The sequence below is a fragment of the Apostichopus japonicus genome, chromosome 9 (genome assembly GCF_037975245.1).
Source record: "Apostichopus japonicus isolate 1M-3 chromosome 9, ASM3797524v1, whole genome shotgun sequence".
Lineage (NCBI taxonomy): Eukaryota > Metazoa > Echinodermata > Holothuroidea > Aspidochirotida > Stichopodidae > Apostichopus > Apostichopus japonicus.
In genome coordinates, this window is record NC_092569.1 from 12,173,891 (window position 1) to 12,197,544 (window position 23,654).

The 23,654-nt window shown below is 36.7% G+C and overlaps 1 protein-coding gene across 1 annotated transcript; it reads right to left on the minus strand.

Moving 5' to 3' along the window:
- Nucleotides 1-976: 976 nt before the first annotated feature.
- LOC139973573 (steroid 17-alpha-hydroxylase/17,20 lyase-like) lies at nucleotides 977-20,486 on the minus strand. The gene is made up of 5 exons (XM_071980359.1): nucleotides 18,639-20,486; nucleotides 5,819-6,106; nucleotides 4,664-4,830; nucleotides 4,013-4,116; nucleotides 977-3,199 (listed from the first exon to the last, which is right to left on the minus strand). Exons 1-5 carry the CDS (start codon nucleotides 19,320-19,322, stop codon nucleotides 2,952-2,954), a joined length of 1,491 nt encoding a protein of 496 aa, XP_071836460.1. The 5' UTR covers nucleotides 19,323-20,486; the 3' UTR covers nucleotides 977-2,951.
- Nucleotides 20,487-23,654: the final 3,168 nt, after the last annotated feature.

The following is a 23,654-nucleotide window of genomic DNA, read 5'->3' on the forward strand; positions in this document are numbered from 1 at the left end:
CCCAAGAGATTTGAAACAATTTGCTTGTTTGCCGTCTCCGTCAACAAGTTAACACAGATCGCGGTACCAGTTTCTCTAGCAAAATGTTCATAGTAATTAAACTCGTTGAATCAGTCGTTTTCATAAGTCGACGTGAAATCACACAGATAATACTGGTGTATGAAACAATAAAAATCTCCCTTGGCCCTTCCCCCACCTCAGAAAAAAGGAAAAATGCTAGAACTTTAGAAAATGGGCAGTCATGCCCATACTATAATGCATTTCTAGCCAACCGCATGGAACCACCCTACTCAACATTTTCACGGTCATCGGGGAATAACATGGAAAATTGACATTTTGTAAAAACAGGTAACATTTCTAAACGCGCTCATATTTGAAAACTGGGTTAACACCGCTTGACCAATGTTCATGCAGGGCAAATAGGAAGGGCAAACTAAAATAAATAAAGAATTGAGGGGGGGGGGGGAGAGGGAGGAAGAGCATAAACCAAATACGAAACATCGTGACAAACGCTTCGCCAGTTCGTACTAAATAGTTCAACATTTATAGCAAACATCACATTTTTAATGGCTGTCTAGATTTGAAAAGGGAGATAAATCTTGCGCAAATTAAAAAAAGAAAAATCATTCCTTGAAAAAAAGTAATAGGGGACTAAAGGAAGATTCCGTCAACTCATTCCGTCAAAATTTGCTATCATTTCACTTCATGGCATATTTATTGCTAAAGCTAGGCACGATTTTGATCACGTGACAGTCTGTAAAAAGGTTGAGAACCAATAAAACTTTTTCTCAAAATAAACACAGACATCAAAAACAAATCACCAACTTTCAAAAACTGACCATAAAGTAAGAATATGATTTAAGGCATCTTTTTTGATGAAGCTTCCAGTAGAGACTATAAATGTAAAATGAAATCATTCGTAACAATAATATTGGATAACACCATATTTTCTAAGGGGTGAGGATGTTTTTTTGGGGGGGGGGGTGGCTAGTAAAAACAGTCTCATGTTTCTTTAGCGATTGTGTTTCTTCACCTTCCGTGGTTGGTTTGACTTATAGTGGTGAACAAGGTATCTGTTTTATCCTCAAACTCACATTTAGGCTATAGTCCTAACTATAGTGACATGCGTTGCACCTATATGCAAGTATCTTTCTTCTTGTTACCGGGACCATCTGCAAACCTGGCACCTTGGGGGCTGAATAAACCTCCCCTGGCAAGTTGTAGTTTTTAACATTCACTGTCAAACGTCTATTAGTACTGCTTATTTATGTTTTGTTGTCTAAAAAGAAATCAGTCACACCGTCTTTAAACATTACTTCTATGTTTATGCAAGAGCCCAGACAAAAAAATATCTAGGCCACCGTAGAAGTTTGCTTATAGACTGTTATCGGATTCTTTCATAGCACTGACCTTTGACCTATGGTCATACTTGGGCGATTAGCCAATTACATGTGACGATATATAGCGTCATTTATCGTGACATAAAATTCGACTTTTATATCAACATTTCCTCTTGGTCTGATTCCCGTGCATTTTTTTCGTCACGACCCAAAATGTTGGATTTGTGTTTAAAGTAGCCTATATTTTTTCTTGTCTTTTTTTGGGTTTTCAACTTGACGTAGGCTACCTACATAAGTATAGCGCAGTTGTTACCGAATCTACTGGTTACCATGGTAGCGATTCTACAAGGTCTACCCGAGTAACAATATTTGACATTAATGACGATAATGTAATGAATGACCTTGTATCGTATCTCAAAGTAAAATGTGATTGCAGTTGTTAACAATAACGATGTACGAGAATGCGCGCATTCGCATAATAATACACAAAACATTGTGGTCCATTCTCATCTAGTTTACTATGGTAGGCCGTGCGAGCCTATTCATAGAAACCGGATATAGGAATGCCTTTTTTTGGAGCGATACATCGTCGTTTGGGGTCATTGAGTGCAATAGTTGCATAGTTTTCCATTGCATGGGTCTCGGTACTACTAACATACAGCCCGCATTACATGGACCTCACATGCGCGCATATTAATCATGTTAAACATAGAAAGGTTATTAAAAGCTGTTGCTGACATTTTATCCTCGGTAACCCGCTAAGCTTGACCAGAACATGATTAATGTAAATGTTATTTAGCTTGAACCTTGGCTGTTTTTCGGGCTGAATTATGGTCAGCAAAGATTATAAATGATTTATGATCGCCTACCACTACATTTACACAGGTTGCAAAGAAGCGTAGGCATTGATTAACCTATATGACATCATGCGTTTCGTCTTACTGTTTACCAAGTAAATTGTTTCATCAGGGAAACACTGTGATTTTTATGTATCAGCTGAAGTAAAGTTGTCATTTTAATTAGGTGGTTTCCCGTTTTGTCCCAAAGTTCGCAAGGGATGCCTATGCCTTAAAAATTTAAAATATAAATTGTATGAAAAGTATCTTTGGCGAAGCTCTTTAAAGAATATCTGTCCATAATATCTTCAGCGGTTTTTTTTTTTCGTTTTTTTTTTAATTTTGCGTGTATAACATGCAAATTTTTATTTTCCTGACAATGTTTGCTGTTTGAACACGTCACACAACTTGCCATGACAATAAGAAAATAGTTTTAGCAATTTTCTCATAAAAAAGAGAATCTCTTCTGAAGACTTTTCATGCTACAGTTTGAGTAGAGTAATCACAAATCCTCTGCAGGTTGTTCTGATAAAGGTCTATGACTATGACAATCTGCACGATATCCATCGCATACTGTAAACTTGGAAGCCGTACAGCAGCTCTCGTACATGTCAACGATAAACTGAATAACCGTCTTGACTTCGGTACCGGCACATTGTTGGTGGTGTGACCAACTCTGATGGTCGTTAATCCGCTATACTAAAGTCATCGAATACATCAGAACGGTGTCTATAATAGTCCTAGCTTTCTTCCTTCTTCTTCCCTCTCCTTCTTCCTAGCATTTTCTTTCTACTAACATGAGTTTATAACTATGAGGTATCCTGACAAGTTCTGGATTCGGCTCTAGATTCGGCATCGGTTCCCCCGGTGGGCAGGTAAAAGTATACCTTTGAAGAAGTCCCCCTAGAAACAGACATAATTGCATCTTAGCTAGGCTAGCACCAAGACAAGCGCGTTTACCGATAGAGAAAGGAAAGAAAGCACGTGACATTTGAAGTTCTCCAGCCTCATTCAGGAAATGCTCTGTATTAGGGAGAGAGAGAGAGAGAGAGAGAGAAAATAATGATAAAATAATCAAATAGTTTATGAAACAAAATATGTACAAAGTATACTTAGAGTACAATTCGAAAATGATTTTCATCAATAAATAATGCTTCCTGTATGTGAGATTTTACTTAACAATTTACAGCTCACAGACATGCATGTTCGCCCTATCACATAATTAACGTATATAAATAATATGCAACAATTATATAAGTTTTTTTTAAAGTTAAGATTTTAATTCTGACAACTAACAACGTATGACGTCAGACGCAAGCCAAAGACGATGAACCAGGATCAAAATTATACACCAAAGAAAAAAAACAACCTTTCACTGAATTGAAGATATGTAGTGGTTAAGCTTTACGTATATATACTCTCCTTTCACTGCCCCTATATACTCCCCCCCCCCCCCCACACCGAAGCACATATTAGGAATGGGAACCTTTTAGTAATATAGACACACAATGAGCCCGATTATTTCAAGGTTATACGTGTCGTGAAACAAACCTAAATGGTGTCACCTTTCGGCAAAGTACAACATAAGATACTGGTAAGCACAATTATATTGATGGTTAGTTATGGCAAATGAGTTTGCGCATGAGCCTATACATACCCCCCGCCCGCCCCCCCCCCTTTCTTGACTCTTGTACTTTTCCAATAGAACTTACATATAACTTATAAACTATACCTTTCTCGATAGACAAAGAATATATTTTTGACTGTTTCAAATAACATTGAATGATTACATACAATGGATAAAAATAAATGCATTTGTTTCTTCAATATTCTCACCTGGTCTAAATTTATCTGGCTCTGCCCAATACTTTGGATTATGGTGAACCCACCATAGATTACAGAATACTGTGGCATCTTTGGGAACATCGAAGCCTGCTACCCTGAAGATACAAGAGAGGGAAAACAAAACATTGTAATTCAATGCTGCTCGTAGTTTACGTTATAGCCTATATAGTACTTGAACCTTTGACACCAAGAGATTAATCAAGGTTCTACATACTAATACCACTCAGTCCTTCCCTAACGTGATATAAGCTATAGCCTACACCCCATATCAGTCATCAACAAGAAATGGTTGTAATAATCTACGCAATTTTATTTCATACCATATGTGTTAATTATAATATTTTAAAAGTCACAGCTAGTATACCATCCAAAGAAATATATGACACATAACTTAAATATTATTTTTTTCTTTGATTACTGTACACGTAAGATCAAACTGTCATTTTTCTTAAATTGAAAATAGTATATATATACATACACACACAAATATATATATTATTTTTCTCATCTTGTTTAAACATTTAATAGAAATTGTAAAATCTGTAAATATTTTCTGTTGATCAAGACAAGATTTGAAAAAAAAAATACGCTTGAAAAAATTCTTTGGTTGCTATTTCAGAGAACCATTAAACAAATGCTTACTTTGTATCACATGTTGTCCTGCGTGGGCCATTCATGGATGAAAAGGAACTATGACGTAATGTTTCCAATACAGTCGCCTCTAAATATGGTAATTTGGGTTTATCATTCGCTGTGATTGGACCATCACCGATGACGTCATCTAAATCTTGTTGTATCCTCTTTTGAACCTAATTGGAAGGAAAAACCAAAAGAAAAAAAAGGATAGAAAATTGGAAAATAATTGTGACATAGATGACGTGATCGCGTGTTAAAAGTCAAATCACCATGGCAACCCGTCAAGTGCTTCAATTCTTTGCACTGCCGCACGCCTAAGTCGTATAATTAATTGTTAACTACTTTATTTGAAATTATATCGCAAGTGGAACACCATGAATTTCAGTTGGGCACGACATGAAGCGAGCGGCTTGTCTGGAGGGGAGTTCCGCCATGGTCGGCGGGTTATGAGGTAAGGCGGAAAAGGGTATAGCAAGACGCGACGGGGAAAATGTTCTCTTTCAGAAATATAACTCGAGTAAAAACTGCTCGCTGCTGGGAGAAAGACAATGGCTTGTGTGGACGCTAGAGTGACGTCCATTTTGTACATCAATAGTGCCGAACCACTGTCAGATTTAGGAATACAACTTAATCATATGTTATACGAAGCACCAGCATGAAGCGCAGAAAGAGAGAAAGAGAGGGAGAGGTGGAGAAAATGACGTTCAATTTCGTCATTTCAATAATAAAAATTAATTCCCACAAACACAGAAAGTCAGACAAAAACGAAAAATCATTCTGCCAGAAAGAAATGATGAAATTGTTTCGTCTTCTAGCTGACATCATTGAGAGTTATTTACTATTCATATTGTAGTACCTAATATTCAATTTCAAAACTACACGAGACAAGTAAGGCTATTGTGTATTACCATCTTATAGGTTTGTACACTGTAAACAAAATTTGCACCGTAGGCCAAGCAGGTCAGGGTGCCATTCAAAACGTAAATGTTTTTATTTTTTATAATCCTTATAATTATTATTATTTGTGTGATCACAACAGTTTTAACGGGCTCAATAATCACTTTTCCAATAAGCATTGAAAGGCATTATAATCCGTTATTCAGACTGATAAATCACGTGATATGTGTTGTTCTACTTCTGTGCACTCACACAAACACTCACCTCTGGATAGTGAATCAAGTAAGCAATCGCCCACTTCAAGGTAGTGTAAGTCGATTCGAAGCCACCGATGAAAATCTCCCACATGGCCATAATCACGTGATCCTCAGAGAGCTGTTTATTAGCGTTTTCATCCTTCGATTCGAGCATGACTGCGAGAAAAGCGTCGGTGAGGTCCCGGATGTGAAGCGGGTCAAAGGTCGCGATGTGTTCGTCATATTTCCGTTGCAGCAGCTGATCACGACTTTCGACACATTCTTGAACCACACGTAGCTTCTTGCTTGGAAATATCTGCAAAGATATCATAGAAAGGAGGTTAATAACTTGATCAGATAACTAACTAGAGGCAATTTAGTTGTGATACGACCCAGTGAGACTCAGATCAGTGCCAAGATATTCTCTCATTCACACAATAATAAAGAATCAATAGATGTTAACCAGGACACGGTGTAGCTGTGTAAACATCAACGCGAACATTATATGTACATAACAATATATAGCCATTTATATATATATATAGCCTGTATATATATAGCCTACACACACACACACACACATATATATATATATATATATATATATATATATATATATATATATATATATATATATAAATAGCCGGAACCTTCTATTAATTTTTAATGAAGATGTAAATAGTTGTAAACTATAGCTATATGATACTATCACATTGCGTTGCCATGTATTCACTGTATACATTAACAGTTATAAATGATTAACTCTATGATGAATATATAAGGAGAGTTACTAGTAATCACGTATGGGTTCCCAATTACGTTCACTGCACTCTTAAATGATGTGGTTTTGACCAACACGCGGAATCTGGGATTTGATTTCCAAAATTTGGTTACAAAAAAAAAAAAAAAATGGATAATCATCCCTATAAAGGGGGTCTTGAACTTTTGCGGTTTTGTGGTTTATCAGAAAAGTCTCGAGGCGCTCCATTATAGCTGTCAACAATACACGAATATCAAGAAACTCCTCTGTTGACATTTGTCAATTATATATTGGGCTCATCTTTTGTTGATGCGTGGGGTTTTTTTTTTGCGTCAGGCATCCATATAGTGTCCAAACGTATAGAGAAATGAAAGCAACAATGGAGCACATTTTCGGGTCATTTAGACAAGCCACTACAGTATTAAATAGGTCTACCGTATACCATCAACAATTATATTGCGACAAAAGTCACGGTTTTTTCCGAATTGAGAATTTCTTACCACATCACGAACAGGTGAAATGGCGAATATTTTAGTATAAAAGTGATCATTAGGTGCTTTTTGCACCCAGAGATAGAGCCTGCATGGGCACGAAATTCAAACAACCTAAGATACCCTGAACCCCAGTCACCCCTCCCTTTTCACCGAGACTGTACCCGTGTAATCACAACGGTGTTAGGTCAATTGGTACGTCCAGAGTCTCTTAGGACATATATGCTACAGATGGTCACGGTTAAAGGATGGATATCGATCTGCTGTGTATCTGGAAACAACAGTACGGAGAGCCAAACGTTCCATCGAAAAAGAAAGTTAAGTGTCCAAGTTAATATATATATGTCCAATTCGATATCAACATGTTACAATTCCATATGAACATGTCGAAACAAAATACCAATATGTCATTACGTCTATCAACATGTCAAATTCAACATCAGCATGTCGAAAACTTGTAACAGCATGCCACTACTACATTGGTCATGTCAACATTGCTTGCTAGATACAATATTGACGTCGTGCTATAATTTTGGAACATCGGCGCGCGCCAACGTTTCGTTAATGCCCAAAACTGTATATATATGTCGAGATTTATATGAGAATGTCCAAAACTTGTGTCAGCATGTTGAGAGAAGGAAATAAAATATTCTCATATAAATCTCGACATATATATACAGTTTTGGGCATTAACGAAACGTTGGCGCGCGCCGATGTTCCAAAATTATAGCACGACGTCAATATTGTATCTAGCAAACAATGTTGACATGACCAATGTAGTAGTGGCATGCTGGTACAAGTTTTCGACATGCTGATGTTGAATTTGAAATGTTGATAGACGCAATGACATATTGTATTTTGTTTCGACATGTTGATATGGAATTGTAACATGTTGATATGGAATTGTAACATGTTGATATCGATTTGGACACTTCACTTTCTTTTTCGACATTTATGGAACGTTTGGCTCTCCGTATAACAGATACGGTAATGTACGTGATATAAACCAAAAGGATGAGAAGCGTTCCTTAGGTTACCGAAAGTTCATAGGTCTATGCATTCACGCATACGTCTTGTGCGCTCCTCCACAGCGACGCATCTATCCACGTCAAAGGGCAGAACATTCAACCCTTTGCTGTCTACCGCGCGTATCGGGCGGTAGGGGAGGGGGTGGGGGACTGTGGTCCGCGTACATCAACATTTGCAGCACTTCTTGTTCAGAGATATCTTATAGCGCCAATGGTACAAAATCTTTGTCTCCTGTCCCAAGTGGATCATCACTATAACAACCCGTGTGCACGTGTTCTCCAGGGTCTGGGGCTGGGGTGGGGTGGGGGGTTGTTCATTATGAAAAGGATAATAACCTCATATATCATACAGGCAAAAAGTTCTCAATTAAGGTCAAGGCTAAACATAGATCCAGTCCAACGGCAATTAACGAGCACGTGGTCTCGAAACGTCGTCACCTGTGAATGGAATTTTTGTTGGCGTGCTACTTGTGTCTCAGTAATATAGTGTAGTACTTAAATTACGGCCGCCTGTCGTTACAGTATATTTAAGGGGAACCTTGACACCGTGATGGCGACCCAAGAGAGAATCGATGCTAAACTCAAACCTTTACACGTATACCGCGAATCATATCGTGACAAAAAAGAATTCAAATTCCCTTTTCATAAAGTTAGGGCTACAAATGCGGTTGATCTTCAGTGGTATATATATAGATATTCAGTGTACATGCATACAGGGTGGCTGACTGGCTGGCTGGCCGAATGCGTGTGATATGTGTTTACAGTTGAAGAACGTACGGTATTCTATTTATGCTGAGTGCTTACAAACGTCATCGGAACTGAGATGAGGTCTATTTTGACGCCATCACCGTCCGCCGTCCCGTGCCATTTTCCTCCTACTAAAGTATCGGCCGAGTTATAATTAGATATAGTTTCGAGGCGTATATCCATCCCATTCATGCATCGAACTTTTGCCTTACTTTCCGTTGTATGGATAATACACATGTAAAAGGCATATGTGTATATGTATGTGTATATGTATATGTATGTGTATATGTATATGTATATGTATATGTATATGTATATATATATATATATATATATATATATATATATATATATATATATATATATGGCACATTACCCACCCATGTATGTTAGCTGTCTACCCCTCATATGTAATATCTGTTCATATGTTACATTACCCACTTATGTGTGGTATGTGGTCTTATGTTCTTAACCATAAATTGTCCGCCCTATTGTTGGATATCTTCTTAAGGCACAGTCTCCCAACCAATGAGAAATCTCTGCTTATATTAATACCCAATATCCACCTTTGTATAGTGTATATGTTGTTATGGCAGTGTATAACCAACCATGAGTATTAAATTGTCACATTGGCACATTACACACCCATGTGTTTAGGAGCATAAAGTCCTTGTGACACATTACCCACCTATGTGTATATGAGCCTATATGTCCGTATGGCACATTACCCACCCATATGTATTGGAGCCTATATGTCCTTATGGTACATAACCAACCCTATATGGGTGGGACTCTCTGTGGGTGGGACTCTCTGTGGGTGGGACCTCTGTGGGTGGACTCTTGTGTATTTTGCATACATTATTATACTGCCCATGGGACATATAGTGTCATCATGATCACGTGGTTACAGTAGGCCCATTGACTTCATTGTACCGTCAGTCTATATAGACTTGTGTCCTCATGGATTTCTAAATCAAACTACAGTTTTTCTGCAACTCCGAGAATCAGCTAGGTATAACAACTGTCGTAAAACTGATCGGTGAGGATTATTTGTTACGACGCCGTGATCGCTTTTCGTCCACCAACTATTTGCAGTTTATATTTTCACGAAATTAATGAGATGTAAAGCAAGGTTTTAACCTATAACCTTCTTTGCTATAAACAACCAACAAAGCGCTTATCTTTTCTTTTCTTTTTTTCGACTTGTCTTTGGAAACTTATAAGTTCCTAAATTTACTTTCTCCTCACTGTAGAAGTGACACTTTATTGCCGTTCTTTCTAAGAGTTTCAATTCTTGTTTTTTTTTTTACGACGAAAACTTCCCTCCCTGTCAAGCCTGCTATGTAGAGTTAGCTGCTGTTCTTTGATCTTGTACTATTTTCAGTTTACGTTTGAAAAGTAAAGTAAAATATTTGAATATATACATGACCATTAATCATCGAATCTCTCTACATCTAACCCCCAGCTGAAAACTGACAGGTTTATTGCACAATGACAAATTATATTTTCTTCATTAACTAGGAATGCTAGAGGATCGGGGTAGGATCAAACTTCAGATTTATTATCATCGTATGTAAGAAAGAAAGAAAGAAAGAAAGAAAGAAAGGAAAAAAAAAATAATACTTGACGTTTTGAGTATGTGGGACAGACTGGCCGCCATTTTGTTTGTCAAAGTAATATTATAGAAGAAGAGATAAGTCATGTGACTTTCTGTGAATTCCAAATGTTGAATTATAAAAGTCCAATATCAGACATAAGAAAATATATCACTAGGTCTTCATAACTAACAACATTCCCACCCCACCCCCCAAAAAAAACCCCGCCCCTCCCTCTCCCTCCCCCTCACTGTGAATCATTTTGATACGATACCGGTACATAAGCATTCGGAAATAATATTTACTATATTCTATACACATGTTAATCATGTATTTACTGGCCCCGAGCCCCACTCCCACGTCTGGCTTGAAGGGCCAGGTCGCCCCCCCCCCCCGGACAAGTGTATCATCGAGCTCTCTTATCACTCTTCACTTGACTCCATATTTCCACGGTCCTCCTTATTAATCCCCGTCCCCCGGGACTTTGCCCCGAAGCTCCTCTCCCTCTTGTTCGGTGAAACCATCCCTTTTATCCTCATCAGCCTCCCCTAACCCCACCCCCATCCCATCCCACATTTCCGCACTGCATTTTAAAATATATTTAATTAGCTACAATAATTAAATAACAATTTTTGAAACTATTACTTTCATACGATGGACGCGGTTGTTTGCATTACCAGTCGTCGACAATCTTTCTTTACAAGGTGTTTGTCTTTCTCGGTGTATAGAAGGAGCTATACTTACCACCGTCACTGCTTTAGGTGGCATACTCCATACGGTACTCTATATCAATCCGCGCGATACTTTGTCAAACAAATCTGTTTTTTTTTTTTGAATTCTGACTTGGATGTCAGAGTACACGAATGGCATTAAAATGTGGTGCAAAAGTTGGGACAATTTTAGACCACTTTGGGCTTCCAACAAGCAGCGTACGAACATTGTTTACTACTGAGTGAAGAGGTTTGCTTACAAAGTGAAGAAATTTTTTAGGCTCTCATAAAGAAAAATCTTCATTTGTCTTGATACGGGAAATTGATGGTGCCAAGAATGGCCAACGTGTTTTAAGCTATCCAGTGATGGGTAGTGTTTTGCTTTATAGTGAGAACTTTGGCAAGGACTTTAAAAGACAACATTATACTTTGACGATTAAGTGTGTAAGTCAATGGGGCAATTATTTGGAGTATGCTACCTTGAGGTGATGTAAAGGTTATATAATAACTCTATAGATAACATTTAGGACCTCCCCCCCAATTTTATCTGATTGCTGTTACAGGCTAAAGCAATACAACTTTCCGTTTTGCATTTGCCTGACGGATCTCCTATTATTTACATTTCGCTTAGAACACCCCAGTTGTCTAGTTTGCCAACTTTGGGGATTAAATCAAAAACTTGTTTGCAGTGGGGTGCCTTGCTCTCAATCAACAAATAACAAGCTGCCTTAATTTTCAAGTATTGCCCATTAAATACATTAGCACGGAAAGAAGAAGAAGAACTTGGGAAATGTACGGTAAAGGCTATATACACAGGCTCAGACAACGTTAATTTAACACTCAAAATTTAACACGCAGCAAATGTTGTTTTAGCGGACGGTTGTGAAAGATTGTTGGAGCACAGGAATTGTTAGCTCAATTACAGTGTAGGCTGGCTAACAGTGTTAGCTGTCTAACTAAATCATGTTTAGCTTTACAAAATGATCACACCAGAAAGGGTAGAGTATAGCCATTCAATGGTCCCAAAATCTTGTTTTGAAATATATTTTAAAAAAAACAATTAAAATAAATCGTGATCAGGCGTAGACTTTGTACTTCAGGACTAGGCTTTATGACGGAAAAACGTTAGCCTATATCCAGTCATTAGTTTTCAAACTTAAAAATAAAGAAAGAAATATACATTAACTTTAGAATTCTTGAACGATTGTTTTCGTGGGATTAAAAATTATGATAAATATTTACGCAATTAAAAGTTACCTATGTTTGCTCCAAATTATGCTAGGAAGACGAAAAATGGTTTACTCCATTTCAAGCTTCAAAGCGTAATTTACCGCCACCCTCAATTCACCACCTCCTGCCCCCTTCTTATTGAGACTTGTACTTTGTTAACCCATTTCTCTTTCTGGGAACTATTGGAAGGTCAGAAGCTACAAAATTCTAGCATTTTTTAACATGTTTTTCTGTCTGAGTCAATATTGGTGATCTTTAAAACTTTAAGAAAGAAAAAGTAAAATGTTGGTAATACGCTAAAATTATTCGAGACCTGTTAAGACATGGTTTTACTCTCCGGTCTCAAAAAATAAATGTCATCTCCAGTAATGCTCCTTTATTTTTTAACTTTTGTAGAGTTTGAAGATAAAATATCGCAAACGTTAAATAGATGGCACCGTATTTGGAAACTTCAAATACAACTTAGCATGTGGTAACCACTAATTGCAGCGAATGATAACAATGCGCGGTAGGCTTCAACAGTACAACAAATTGGTCCCAGTAAGCCCAACGTTCGTTTGATTTGCGGTTCACCTTTTTCGTGAACAAGAGAAAATCTTGCCCGCAAGGTTGAAAAAAAAAAATGACAGGATAATTTGCTTGTCCTTTTTAATACCTTCACTGTTTGAAAACGAGAGCAAAATGTCTACAAGTAACAATTTACGTTTGATTTTTTAGAGGAAAGGGAAAGAAATATCTCTATTTATAGTCAGTCAAAGAGAACGGACACCGACGCAATTGGTATGGTTTAGAAGTAACGATGGAGTTAAATGGTAATAGGTTGGTAAGAAAACAACAAGGAGAAGAAATAAAAGATAAAACAAAGAAGAAACTACAAACATAAATAAAACAATAACACAAATAATCAACCACCAATACTATATATGTATATATGTATATATGTATATATGTATATATGTATATATATATATATATATATATATATATATATATATATATATATATTTATATATATATATATATTTATATTTACACACACACATATAAATATATATATATATATATGTACATATATATATATATATATATATATATATATACGTATATAAATTTATATATATGCTATGTTGCGACAATTTATCTCGTGGAGTGCACCAGTACAGATGTATATGCTCTTTTAGAATCATACTCAGCTGATGATTAAGTCATATATACGAACTGAAGGATACGGAAGGATAAATGCAGCAACAAGCTGTATAGGTCAAGTTCAAACGGCATTGTTTGGGAGTGATGAATGCTGCTAAGTTTAAACTTATCCTAAATTCCTGAAAGCCACCCCGTGGCCATGGGTGTTGAAAGCGCACCGAGTTTTAAATTTACCAAGGCATATTCATCAAAGTACATTGGCCAAAAATAGTGGAGCCGAACAGCTCGGTTGCCAAATTCTTCAAATTTTAACATGAGATGTTTTGACGGGAAGGCAAGATTGATTCTGGTTTTCTCCCTTTGACCCCCATGGGCCCGTAAGACCCTTAGAGTGAGCGATACCGAAGACTCCCATTCAAGAAACCTTTCGGTTCTATTCAGTAATCAAAACTTATTATAATATTTCACTCTTGATTCCAGACGTACAAAGAAAAAGAAAAAAAACTATGATCTCTCATTTCTAGCAATAAAACTTGTTTTTGTTTGTATGGTAGATGAAGACGGGAGAAGGGGGTTGGGTTCTAGGAGGAGGTGGGCACGGAGCTGTGCAACATTATAATATAATGTTGCAGCGGTAGGACATTCTTTTACTATAGTTACCAAGAGTAAACATCGAATTAAGCGAAGTAAAGTTAATACAACAAAAAAATATCTATGCTACTATCTAAAAATACTCATGATGTGATTCTTTTCATTAGTTTATTGTTTTTGTTGTGGAAAAGTTAAATTGTATATAGCTTCGATCATCACTAACGGTATGCAATATATGTTTATGAGCCTTGGTTGAGGCGAGAATTAGTCGGGGTGAGTTCGGATGAGGTCGGGGTAAGGTCATGGGATGGAACGAGCTGGTGATCATTCTATTCATAAATCAAGAAACATTATGTAAAAACTGACTTAAACAGTTGCCATAAGTTGTAATCTTTTAATGTTTGTATTACACGATTAATCTAAAGTATAAGTAAATAAACTCATGCAGCATTGATATACATCGCTACAAATCAAATCAGATTATATTTTATCCTGCAGGAAGTATATATGGGCGTTTATTCGGCACGACCTTTCATTTTATAAATGTGTTTGTTTGTTGCAAAGAACATGCATTGCGTGCTCTATAAAACTTTCACCGTGAACTATGGTTCACTATTTGAACTATAGACCCGATTGGGAACCTGCCGAGAGGTTAAATGGATGTAGCAACTTATATAATTAACCACATGTGCGTTCGATCCTGGTTTACATAAAGAACTTAAGAGATGGGGATAATGGAAGAGGAATTGTGAATGCCATATATCTATCACTGGTATTAACAAAATATGAAATAATAGAAACCTTGGGGATTGGGGGGGAGGGGGGTTAACAAGTCATGATAAACCAATGTGAGGAGTAAAAAGGCGAGATGCTTAACGCTGTTGCATCATTCGATGATGAGAACATTTATGGGGTAAGTTTAATTTGGAAATAAGTTTGAGCCAATATTTTTAGTATTTGATAGAGAACGTTTGCAATAATTGATAAAACAAAAACGGTTCTTAAATTGTGGCGGTAATAAGTTCAACAATTTATTTACCAATCTACTTAGATCGATCGTTGGATGGATCGGATTGTTTTACCTCAAAGCAAATCGATAAGGGCAGGAATAGTTAATTTTGTTACATCATTACATGACTATAGACGTTTCAACGTTTGTTCCGTCGTTTGAGGTTATTGTTACTTATCACCCACCCGTTAAACTTTATCCAATGATAATTTCATATTTCTTTCAAAGATATATATATATATATATATATATATATATATATATATATATATATATATAGATTTTTAAATTAACATAGTCAGTTTGATACAGAATGATTTGTTAACATATTTATGATTGACGTGCATGAAATGAACGTTAAACTTCCAAAGAGATCTTGTATGTTACGAAGTAGAAATGAGTGATCAACTTAAAAAAATTAAAAAAAAATATTTAGAAAAGTACAACCATTTTGCGCATAACCGTTGTATGCCTATACCTTCTCTACCGTTTCGATCGACAATCTTATCGAACCAATTAGAAAGCGTAATTTAATCTAAATAAGACTTACTTGGGAATTTGACATGTACTCGTATTAATGATGGTGGTACTCTTACTACAAGTATGTCCTCAACATTTCTTCTTTGAACAGATGCCGTTTTCATATATTTTTATTATTATTAGCATTAGCCTATATTATTTCTACTATTCATTTGGCAGCGTACTTTATATTCGTCGAAGTTTACTTCGTTAATGAATAAAGTTGAAATGAAATGTTAAGTTTCCAATATTGACAAACTATATTGATATGTAATTTTGTTAGTATTTTTTCATTTTTCTTCTTAGTTTTGTAAAGCGATGTTTTTTCTGGATCAGGCACTATAAAAATTTATTCATTATGGTTATTATTATTAATTTTGAAAAATGTTAAAGTAATATTATTGTTTATTTGAAAATTGAAATAATCTGGGTGATCACATTAATTTTGTTTTAATACATAAAAGGTTAAGTAACAGTAGATTTCGCTCACAGACAGAATAACTCGACGGAGATTATAAACAGGCCGCATTCACGGCTTGTGAAATAAATGGTTAATTCCTCTCTTCTGTGTTGTAACATGCAAGAGGCATCGAATGGTCACTTCGCAGGGGAAACTCTTTTAAGAAACGGGTTGCTTCGACTTTCAACTTAGGAACAAAATGACAGCTGCGATTGAAATATGATTATGCCTGACACCAGTAATTCTATATTGTTATTACAATTATCTGTTTTTTGGGGGTATTTATTTTTGCTTTGTCATATTGTATTTTATTTATGAAAGATGATTTCACCTATATGTTTTCTATAAAGAGGAACACATTTGATAACACGCGCATCTCTTGATTTATTTTTTTATTTTTACAGTAACAAAAATCTGCATTGCAGTTACAATAATCTGAGATTTTAATTGTGTTGCAGCACTATTAAAAATAATTATGATAATTCACAAGTTTCTTAGAGGGTTTCGATATTTTCCATTTTTTACGTTTAGATATACTTCCTGGAGTTGGACTTCCAATGACGAGTTTTAATTACGAAAAAAAAAATCGTAATCATTTCGTTAGAGCCATGTAACTGCTTTAAGAAATATGAAAAGATTTTTATAAAAAGATTTCAATGTTCTCTCGAAATTATTTAATTTGATTTTATAATTGACCTATTCAAATACTACTCTATCTTTCATATTTTCAGTCTTATTTTTTTAGTCCTTTAGCCTTTTTCGGAGCAGTTACCGTCGTATCAGTTTTCTCGTTTATTGATTAAAATTGTGCTATCTATATTCTATGAAAAAAAGGCAGCAACAGGCAACGTTATTTCAAAAGAAAACAACTAGGAAAATGCATTTTCAAGAAACTAATACAACATTTCCTTCGATTTTTTTCTTCTTCTTGCATTTCAAATATTTCAGCACTTGCAAGTCACATGGAAATGAACTATTTAATCTATCGCAAATATTGCAAAAATCAATTTTTGATAACCACACAAGATAACAAGCAAACATTGCTCACTATTGCGTTGTATGAAAAGTGTTACAATAATTAATTCACTGCCTGCCAAAGATAATGTGAGGGCACCCTTGCAAAAGTGGGTACCCAGGTTCAAATTTACGGCATCCGACCAGAGTTTACCAATATATGTTTGCGCTACTTTGATCGCTAACACAGAAGTTATTATTTGCTGTCAGAAATATACTTAAATTTGACATACGATATACTCGTCACTGGTTTGAACATAATCTGTTTAAAGTTAAATTTAGTTACAGTAAATTTGCTGTATGAATTTCACGATCCTGAAATTTATTCAAAGGTACTTGCAACAAAGGATTTTTTAAAACACTTTATTCATTATTAATCGATATTTCAATTTCCCTTAAGGTTTTAGCTATTTTTAATAGACAAAGGAAGTTGAAATGTATAACTGTGATAGTAGCTATATAAGGCGTTCATTATTTTTACATTTTCTGTTTTCTGATTGAATTAAAAGATCTGTCTATAATGGGTCCCCAAATTGTTGCATCCCTGACTAGTTTTATTTATTTGATGCGAAGAAGTTTTATTTATTTACGTATATATATATATTTATTTATTTATATATATGTATAGTCATTTATTTATTTATTTTTTGGTAATCTTTTCTCTTTACTTCGATTCCTTTCTTTCTTTTACTGTTTGATGTATTTTCTATATATAGTATCAATAAACCGGAAGTCATTCAAACAGTTACAATCGTATTCATAAATATAGGTTAATATAACATACCGGTATTTACTATGATGGTTGTACATGGAAATGTGAACTCCGGTGCGTGTGATATATAAGTTTATAGCTCGATGTGTTTATGTGAACAGAACATGATGTATTTTTCAACTATAATGAATTGGTATACATATAAACTACCAATCACAAGTGCAAAACAAGGAAAAAAAAATACACATTAACTGAAGTAACCTATACGTTCAGCGATAGGGTCATATATTCATCGTCGAGTACTCCTCCCATATCCCATTCCAACCCTATACAAACGCGGATCCAAGAGTTTATAAGAAGGAGGGGTCATAGAAGCAGACCCCCGTGTAGGGTGGTCAGGGGGGGCTCCTCCAGGAAAAAAAATAGTGAAGATTTTCGACGTGAAGTGTTGAATTCTGAGGCATATTTATAGGCTATTAATTAGGTCTATACTTAGGTACACGTTGCTAATAACATTTTCTTTTCTTTTGGCAGGGTTGAAAAATGGGTGTGGGGGCGTGGGGTGCATTCTCCCACATTCCCTACATGGATCTGAACTCTAGTTCCTCTATTGCAACCAATGATTCACACAACAGCTGAAGAAATAGTGAAGATAAAAAAAAAATACTAATAATGGAACTTTATATGTTGAACGGACTTACGTCTAATTTGTCTTTAGCTTCATTGATGGCAGTCGTACGTGGTTAAACATTAGATATCAATAGTGCTTTTTCAGTATACAAACTGTGCTATTTATTATTGCCACTTTTTGAAAGTATTATTATGATTATTCTTACCTTAAGTGCAGGTATGACATCTATTGGATCTCCTGGTTGAAGAAGACTCGTGAATCGATCATTATTCACCAAAATTTCTTGAAATTCCGGATTATCGGCCTCGTACCTCTCGCTAAAGGTCATTTCACAAATCACATTCAGTAAAGCTAAGCTCAGATGCATACTTATGTCCATTTTCTGACCGGTGAATACGGACAAGTCCTCGACTAGTCTTCCGACTTCGATAGCTATCTTTTTACCGTACGGTATACAGTTGATACCCCTTGCGTTATTCTGTAAGGCGATTGCAGTCGTCTTACGATGGAGTTGTAAGACTGGCGAATAATCGCCAAACACGATCCCAGAGTTATTCCGAGTTAATAAACTTATCGAATACATGTAAGGCCTGCCTGCAAAATCTTCCGATTTCTTGACGAAAGCCTCACGTATCGCTTCAGCACTGCTCAATACCACGTACAGGCCTGTCCCCATTTTCAGTGAAAAGACTTCTCCGTATTTATCGCTGAGGTCTTTCATGACGTAGTAAGGTGCCCTACCAGACATGAAAACGGCCATGTTTCCTATGAAGGGAAGGGCAGGAGGGTTAGGAGGCAGGTTTAGACCCTCGAACCGTCTCCGGAACGTGACATATTTATGAACAATAAGTAAGATACCGACAAATAGGACAAGTTCAATGAAAAACATGGTTGCTGGTTGGTCTAGATAAGGAAGCACGTTTGCAGTCAAAAAAAAAGTCCACGAGTATTAAATCTGGAAAAGATGTGGCATTCACTTCCTCTTTTTTTTTTTGGTATGAGGTGAAGTCAAGATGTAGGCTGGATGTTCTCTGGTTCAAGGATGGAAGCAGGCTTAGTGTAATTGAAACCAAATTTTATCCTGCAAAAATTTCTCAAATCAGTTCGATTAAAAAAAAAATACTAATAATGAAAATATCTATCAAACAGAAGTCGTGAGTTCACAAATGAAAGAAATCATGCGAAAAATCGTTCAGGTTTTAGTATTAGTGTGTACTAATAAAACATATGTAGTACCACACACATACACACAAAAACCACACACACGCACAAAATGTGACGCAAAGAGATAATAAATGCTCTTGCTAATTTTTCCTTTTCTTTTTCAAGACGATGCACGGACCAAAAAAAAAAGGTGGGGGTGCGTTCCATGTAGTCACCGCCAACCTCTGCTATGCGAGCAACTCAATCGTGTGTTTCACTTTTATAATCCACATGATCCAGGGGGCTGGTGGAATGATTGATGTGAGGTAACAACCAAAATCCAACTTGCTTCTATATTGATTCAGCTCGGAACAAAAAAGAAGAACTTTGAGCGTCAAAGTGCAATCCACCTTTTGTAGACCAGCTGACAACAAGAGTAAGATCCCTGAACGATACCTGCGATTACGTGTTTTAGTTTACCACCTGAGTGAGGTAAATGACACTGCAAAACCAAGTGCCCCTACGGCTTGCACTTTTTGGTCCCCTGATCACCCAACGATTGTTGTGTTTGTTGTCCCTCCTCTTCTCCTTGTTTTATCACCGGGGTGTTCCAGTAAACAAATTTACCTCCTTTTTTCTTCTTTTATGATTTGCACCGTTTATCAAATTTATTCCGAATACGCACCGAGTGGCTCGCTAAAACATGAGTTGAAACTTAGAGGGGTGCTCGGGGTTATTTTTCTTACAGCGCTTCCGATTGGTTGTATGCAAATACCGTATTCTTCTTCCACACCAATCCAACACAAGGGGGAGCACTATTCAATGACAATAGCTCTTAACACCTCATTGGCTCTTCAACGTGATTGACAAATCAAAAGTGTTACGGTGAAAGATCATTGAATATTCAACACCATGAACTCAAATCAGGATCACTGGCAAGGCAGGCAGTCAGGCAGGCAGGTATACGGAATTATATAGTACTTGAACTTAACGCGAGTGTTTCCTTTACACTTTTGTTGTGATTAGTCGTGCTTGTACATGTGCTCGCCCCTCGCTGTTTGCGAGAGTGTACAAAAAGTGCACCCATGCTAGGGTTACAGGAAAGATAGTCTAGCATTAGGAATCCTTTGAAAGAAATATTGGAAAACAACACAGGTAGAAAGTCGGTGTTGTTTTAAACGAGTTAGGTTAATAGTGCAGGTAACCCTGTGCACAATGGGTATGCGGTGAATGGCCTAACCATCACGCTGTGCGTTTGTATACAAGACTCGCGGTGGTACAGTGGTTTTCGTGTACCGATAGCAACGGCGAGTTATTGGACAGAGGGAATGCTGCGTTTGCCGATGTTAAGAACAGTCGGTTGATAATGTTTGACTGTAATTCAATTAGCAAACAAGGTTATCTGTCTTGTGTTGTTTTTCATGGTATGGTGAGGGTGATGTTTCAACTTGACCAAGTCGTAGAGGCGGAAAAACATCAAGCTTATCGAGCTTGTTATTTCATTAACACGTCAGTAAATTCTTTCAAAGACTCTGCACATGCAGAGGAAGGTGAGAGGCCCGCAGTGTTTGGCAATATATGAATACGTCACGGGTGTATACAGACATTGAATCCATTCGATTCATGTAACGATTAGTGCTTAACGTGTTGGATTAAGTTCACAGAGGCAAAGGCACTAATTTGAGAGGATTGCAAATATACTGAGATTGATCCCGGCAAAAGCAATTTAAATTCACCATTTAGTCTTTAAGAAAGACACGAACTAACGTATAACGGGTTTGCAAGTCTCTTATAAATAATTGTCTTCAATCTGAACTGATAAACTTGTTTTTTTTTTTATCTATATATCTCTTCTTCTTCCCTTTCTTACAGTTTCTTTATTGCTTCTATCATTTTTATGTTCGGTTCCGTGACAACATGGAAAGGGCACGAGAGGTGCAAATATGTGTGGTATCGGGAATCTGAGGGTACTAGTGCAGTGTATATGATACAAACTGCGTGCGCAACCCACCCCCCCCCCCCGTCCACCTCGCCTTCCATCGTCAGTCAGGGTAAATGGCTCAGCGGGAGCGGGGGGGGGGGGGGTTAAATTTAGTCGGGGATGAATTAGACTGCTACGACGGGTGTAGGACTTTAAGAGCAAAACCTACATAGAGCTAATTATAGACTCAATGTTTAGTCTAAATATATTTTTCAGAATGCACCCAGCATTTGACATTAAGTTTGTCTTTCTTTTTCTTGGTGAGGGACTGCACACCTCTCATACATGTGAGTTACCCTCAACGACGAACAGGACACCTCCCTCCCCTTTATGAAATCCTTCATTCGCCTCTGGCCCTTCCATAAAGGTTCACTCTTGTTAGCCGAGTATCCGTGAAACAAATTCCACTGAATATATATATTTATATATATATATTATGTCTACGAATGGGTTCGGATTGATCCAAATCATAACACATTAATCTCCGCTGATCCGGGTTCATGACTCCACTTCCAGCAGTTCGATCTCATCTCTTTACCGCAGCTCAGCACATTAAAGCTTTGGTACTATACCCCACGTATCTTCTACTCGGTTGTGGACATTAGTTCTTTATGTTATATTTCCAGTCGTTTGAAATAGGGCCAAATCGTCCGAATGAGATTATCGCAAAATGGTCCGAGTAGAGAAATTGCTCTCTGACAGTGTCAACAAAATGTTAACAATCGTCCAGAAAAGGGGGACCATTTCTGTTTTAAGTGTCGCCGGCAGTTGAGTTGAAACCCGATACTCTCCAATCGCTCTTCTTGGTTGGCTCTTAACAATTACGTTACATGGAAACAGAAATAATAGGATCCCTTTTCAATCATAGCCTGAGCTGCTCATGTTTTATTTTTTCTTCTTTAGGTCTCAGTAGTAACCCTATACTGACCTCGCCTTCCTTCAGATTACTTCCGGTATATGTACACTATCAGCTAATATATTATTATCGACCTCCTTATATTGAGCTTGGTGACTTATATCACCTTAAATCGCATTGACAACATTTGAGATGATATTTAAAACATCAACCCCACCATAACAGGCGATCATTATGAACCCCGATATACCGGTACTACCCCACGGCACATCGCGATTAGAATATCAATCGTACGATCGTTATCGAACGATATAGCACTACAAAGGTACGAATAATCGTAGGTCTACTGTTTACCAATACACTACCGGTACTACACGGTATATCGCGATGCAGAATACCGATCAAGTACCGTGCAATCGTTATCGGCCTGATAAAATACCGTGCCTGTATCGGGTATCGATGTGCATGGTTACACGATAACCGCGTATACAGTGCGATCGTTACAGACCGATAAAATACGGAACCGGTATGGTATCCATTTGGTTATACAATTTACAAGTCAACCGAGTATATTATAAACATACCATGTAATTTTTATTTCAGACAATCTTGATATGAAGAGAGTCAAATATTTTGATAAATGTAGTTCGGTATTGCTTTCCTCCGCTTAGGATCACTAGTATATCATGAAATAATTAATTCTACGACACATCACTGACAACAGTTGGTGTATTTGTATTTTCGCCCCTGGAGATATACAAATTATATACGGAAGAAGAGAAATTAATGACGGTTATAATCAATGATTATATTTTACCTCTTATAATGTTGTGCCAATATATTAACTTGAATGGCTTCACTTCGCGTTTAAATAACATATATAATTATTTTTTTATTTTTTTACTGTAGTGAAATTCTTACTCTTTACAAAAATTGTTTTTAATTATTTTAAAATATTGTTTTAGCAAAAGAAAAATGAAAAAAGAAAGAAAAAAAAAACGAACAAGATGAAGAAAACGAAGACAGGACAGCTTGAAGAAGGAAACAGTCCTATTATCTACTTAAATAACTACGTTTACAAATAGTTAGTGAGAATCTTGCCTTAATTCAGTTCGACATATTTACATTAAAGGGTGTGCAGACTCGCGCACAAAGAAACGTCGCACGCCGGTAATCTGACCTAGTTTCGAATGAGGTGTAACAGAAGTGTTAGACACCACCACCACCGATCCGAGAAAATA